The 5,126-nt window shown below is 41.9% G+C and overlaps 1 protein-coding gene across 1 annotated transcript; it reads right to left on the bottom strand.

The window, feature by feature from the left end:
* Positions 1-1,315: 1,315 nt before the first annotated feature.
* LOC144473737 (protein FAM200A-like) lies at positions 1,316-2,607 on the bottom strand. The gene is made up of 3 exons (XM_078187890.1): positions 2,587-2,607; positions 1,424-2,149; positions 1,316-1,324 (listed from the first exon to the last, which is right to left on the bottom strand). Exons 1-3 carry the CDS (start codon positions 2,605-2,607, stop codon positions 1,316-1,318), a joined length of 756 nt encoding a protein of 251 aa, XP_078044016.1.
* Between the last annotated feature and the right edge of the window lie 2,519 nt (positions 2,608-5,126).

Raw genomic sequence — 5,126 nt, 5'->3', positions numbered from 1 at the left:
TGTATCTTCTTTACCCGAATCAGAATCTTGTTCTTCGGGTTCAGCATCGCTGTTAGATGCACTTCCATCATCAGACGATTGTTCACAATTGTGAAGATCCTCTTCTTCAATCTCATCGATAGGAAATTGATAATTTTTTTGAGAGGTAGACATTTTATCAAGTAATAAACGAATATAACAATAACAAAAATAATGGAATAATGAATAATAAATCAGTAAATATATATAATAGAACTCTTGGCGCACGACTTTCTCTCTCAAAGTGTTGTATACAACTAATCTGCCTCAAAGTCAGCGACAACACAGACAACTTCGGTACTGTATACGTTACAACGAGTCACGAATGACTCCGGCATAGGAAACGGAGGGTTAAAGCAAATTCGGACGTGCCGTAGAACTTGCCTTTGTCCGTTGCAAGGTGTCCCCTGTTCATGCCAACGCCTTTATCATCGAAGTTTTTCTGGGCCTAACAGTCACCGTATCGAGGACATCGATAGCGGTGACCGAGCCCGGTAAATATACTAAGAAAAACTTCGGCTTTTTTAATTTAGAACAGGGCTTCTTAAACTTTTGTCATTCACGACCCCATTTATGATTGCGAGTTTCTTGACGACCCCATACAAATATAAAAGAAAAATAAATTAATATTTTTTGATGATTTATTTATTAGGTAACAATATACATATACATATACATATGAAAATATATAGTTTTAGAATTCGTTTTGAAACATAAAAAAATCTAAAATTAAAAATTGCACAAAAAATTATAAAATTGTATTTATTATAGTTTCAAAAATAAAAGTGGATTCTGACCGTCTTAATTCGCTCGAATATATTCAAGTAGTTGCGTGGTAAGTATTAAATTAAAATATAAGTAAAAAATTTAATGAGATGGATGTGCCTGTTTTTTATTGCATAACAAATCAAATCTTGGTGGAATGTTTGAAACTGCTGGACGTAAGACCTCTTCAACATTTTTAACGCTGAACGATATTGGGATTTAATATGTGTTAAAGCTGAGAAAGTAACTTCACATAAATATGTGGTGTTGAATGGCAGAAGTACATTTAACGTCATATCAGCGATTGTGGGAAATTCAGTTCTAGTTCCGATCCAGAATTCAGTCAAGGGCTTTTTTTTAAATTGTAGTTTTAAGTTTGAGTCACTCGGAAGCTCAGCAAATTCCTCTTGAGCTTCAAGTGGCAGGTGATCTATCTCACTTAAGCCAATCCAAAACGGCTTTTGAATCCAAACTATTTTTTGGAAATCAATATTTAATATAAAATATGTACGGAACTGTATTTCTAGCGCTTTTAAGTGATCTACAATAATTTTTGCAATAAAAGTTTTACAATGAATTTTCTCGATTATAAAATTGTCGACACTGGAAAACATTTCGAACGAATTTTTTTCGACCCTACTTTTCCAAATGTTGATCTTTTTAATAAAACTTCAATTTTATCATTTGAAGTAAATATATCGAAATTTTTTCCTTGAAGAGACAAGTTGAGATCGTTTAACTTCGCAAAAATATCTGACAAATAACACAGCTTGGATAGCCATAAGTCATTTTGAAAAAAAGCAGCAAGTTCACATTTTCGTTCGGTTAAAATTATTTCGATCTCGTCCTTTAATAACAATAATCTTCTTAAACTTTGACCTCTTGACAACCATCTTACTTCTGCATGTAATAACAAAGTTGTGTAGTTGGAATCCGTATCCTTACAGAGATTTGAAAATAAGCGGCTGTTAAGGGCATGACTCTTAATCAAATTTATGATCTTAACAGCATCCTGAAGCACATCGTTCAATTCTGGTGCTAATTTTTTTGCTGCAAGAGCCTCTCGGTGAATAAGGCAGTGAGTAAAAGTTATATGATCATAATGAGCAGCTTGAAGAAATGATTTAAAACCAATATTTTTGCCCGTCATCGCTCTTGCACCATCTGTGCATATTCCATAGCAATTTTTCCATTCTAAACCTTCTGCTTTTAAAAATTCGTCAACTTTACAATATATGTCTTTCCCTGTAGTATGGTCTTCCATAGGACGACAAAATAACAATTCTTCCTCCACGCTTTCTTTATAAACGTACCTGGCATATACTAACAACTGAGCCAATTTAGTAATATCAGTTGTTTCGTCCAACTGAATTGAAAATTTTGGGCTTTCTTTAATTCTTGTAATAAGTTGTACTAATTGATCCTTGTTAATATCAGAAATTCTATTCGAGACAGTGTCGTTCGACAAAGGAATTTTTCGAATATCATCGCCATATTTTCTTCCATGTAGTTGTTCCGTCCCGAAGGAACAATCGCCCGGAGTTTCTACCGATGGGATTTATGACACGGACGTGAGGAAGGTTATTTTTGAGAAGAAGACCCCTTTTACATCTGGCGACCAGAAGCATGCTAACTTAATTTCCGTCTTGCTCAATAACCATTACGTGTCATAAATTTAAGATTTCTAAGAGAACTTGCTAATAGCATTTTTGAAGCCCACAGCTGGGACGTGCCGCAAACCGGGTAATCCGAAGGGTCACACTACTCGAGTACGCGACGGTACCGTAACCGTCCAAGGCTAACCTGGACGATTTCCCGTAGCATTTTTTAACGCCATAAATTCTATACACACAAACATCCTCACGACGCGACAAGAGGGTGTCGCCAAGTTAACGAAGGCACTGATTGGTACGATGTAGCAGTCGACAAAACCCAATCAGTGCCCTTCTTACATACAGAATTCCAAGTTCTCGCGGAACCCCCAAAAAGGCAGAAACGCCCCCCCTCCCCCGACGGATCCTAGTTCGACGACGATCATGTCGAACGATTCGTCTTGACACTTCATCTTCAACATCAGTCAGCAACCAGTCGACAACCTCCAGCAGTCGAGGTCCACATACGTTCATACAAGGTCTCCAGCAGTCGAGATATAACACAACCTCCAGCAGTCGAGGAAACAACACACAGTACGCGCAACCACTGCTCGACCATTTTGAATCCGTTACCCAATATTAATTTGGCGGGTAATATATCGGCGACACCGGCATCACGCGTCCTCGAACGGTTCAATCCGGGCCTTACAACCCCGGAAGGGTGAAGATACCATCCACGCGTCGATACCAAGGTGCTCGCATCGCAATTCATGGTCCTTCGAGCCGGATTCAGTGATCTGTGTAGTGACAACAGTGCGCGTACTTAAACATATCCTGAAGAAGATTCGACTGCATCAGGAGTGCAGCATCTTCATCGGATCAGCAGAGTCGATAGTGTCCTGAGCACTACCTCTGCATCAAGACCAACGACACGCGGTCCAACAGCGGATTCGGCTGTACTGGAGTACAGCATCCGCAACACATTGGAGCCGCTAATTTTCAATCATCAGCAACACGCAGTCCAACCGAGGAACAACCACTACGAGTTGCAGCCACGGCCACGGACAACACGCAGTCTCGAGACATCACGCAGGTGCCGAAATCCAGTCAAGGTAGGCCTGTTACTGAACTGCCAATCACGTTCCTTATTTCTAATCATCTCCTGCTCCTATTAACGCGCATCCGCGATTCATAACACAATGGCAAACGATAACGGGAGTCAATCGATCATGCGCGAACTAAAACTCAAACAACATATTTTCGAGGCGCATCTGACCGACCTCTCAGTATACATAAATGAATTTCGCGATTCGTACGCTGAACGCGCTATACTTCGAAATCACGTCGAACAGTTAGAAACCCAATTCGATACGTTCAACGACGTAGTAAACAAGCTCCACGAATATGGGGATCCTGACAAGATCGAAGATCAGCGCGAAGCCACCACCGAAATCAACGACACCGTTATTGCCACCGCGGAGGTATTATTAGTCAAATTGACAAAATCCGATCCCAATTTCGTCATACTCGAGACTTGCAACGTCGTAGAAAACAAGCTTCACGAATGTGAGGATCCTGACGAGATCAAAGCCGAACCAGAAGCGATCACCGAAATCGACGATACTGTCGTTGCCACCGCGGAGGTACTAGTAGATAAATTGTTGAAATCCGATTCCGAGCCCGTCACATTCGAGATTTTCAACGACGTACAAAATAAGATCCGCAAACACGAGCATCCTGACGAGCTCGAAGCTCAACGCGAAGCAGCTCCCGATAGTTACGTCACCGTTATTGCCACCGCGGATGAACCAGTAAATAAATCGATGAAATCCGATTCCGAGTTCGATGCAACCAATCGGGTCATCACCGATTCTCACAAACCCACTACGTTCGGGACAACAATCGGAGTCCACCTGCTCAACACAGAGTTAACAAAATTCGACGGCCGGCTTGAAAGGTGGACTACGTACAACGACGCGTTTAAACATAACATTAATGCTCACCCATTTATCAATACCGAAGGCACATTGCACGTGGGAGATCGTCTCCAAAATCCCACGTTACCGTTCGCCCAGAGACACCCAATCTTACGGCCGGGGGTTCATTACGCGACGGATTTAATCATGCGCGACGGCCACGTAAAAAATCATCATACCTCCATCGCCGCGACATTGTACGATGTACGCGAAACACATTTACCCATCGACGGAAGAATTGCGACGGGAAAAATCGTACAACAATACATAAAGGGTTTTCGAGTCAATCCTCCACCGGCCGACTACCTGAGGGGAAACATACCTGCGGCACGCGTCACCCAGAGTCGACCATTTTCGAACATTGGCGTCGATTATCGCGGTCCCCTTTATACAAAGAAGCGACGCTACCAAAACCAAATTCCTATTAAGGTGCACGTTGCCGCATTTACCTGCTTCGCGTCAAAGGTCGTTCACCTTGCAGTAGCTTGCGATTTTACGACGGATGCGTTCAAAACGGCTGAATTAACCGCGACAAATTCAAAGACCAATAAAACACGAGCGAACGTACAATCGGACACCTACCGTCGGACCGAAACAACGCGACGGAGCCCTACAACCTTGCCAAGGCTAATTGAAAGACGTATTTTTATGACCGCGTCGGAACCATGCAAAATCCGCGACTCAAGAACTCACACGGCACACGTATGCCCAGAACTTCCAGGCTTGACCGTAACCGAACGAAGGTCAGTCGTTGGCAAGGTCAAACTTTGTAAAA

This window comes from Augochlora pura, chromosome 7, assembly GCF_028453695.1.
Source record: "Augochlora pura isolate Apur16 chromosome 7, APUR_v2.2.1, whole genome shotgun sequence".
Classification (NCBI taxonomy): domain Eukaryota; kingdom Metazoa; phylum Arthropoda; class Insecta; order Hymenoptera; family Halictidae; genus Augochlora; species Augochlora pura.
This window is presented reverse-complemented; position numbering and strand designations above follow the sequence as displayed.

What these genes read in the sequence shown, in the direction of transcription:
- LOC144473737 (XM_078187890.1), bottom strand. Translation starts at nt 2,607, where the DNA reads ATGCTACGGGAAATCGTCCAG. An exon ending in TGCTACGGGAAATCGTCCAG is followed by an intron (nt 2,150 to 2,586) that starts GTTAGCCTTGGA and finishes TTTTCAATTCAG; the next exon opens with TTGGACGAAACAACTGATAT.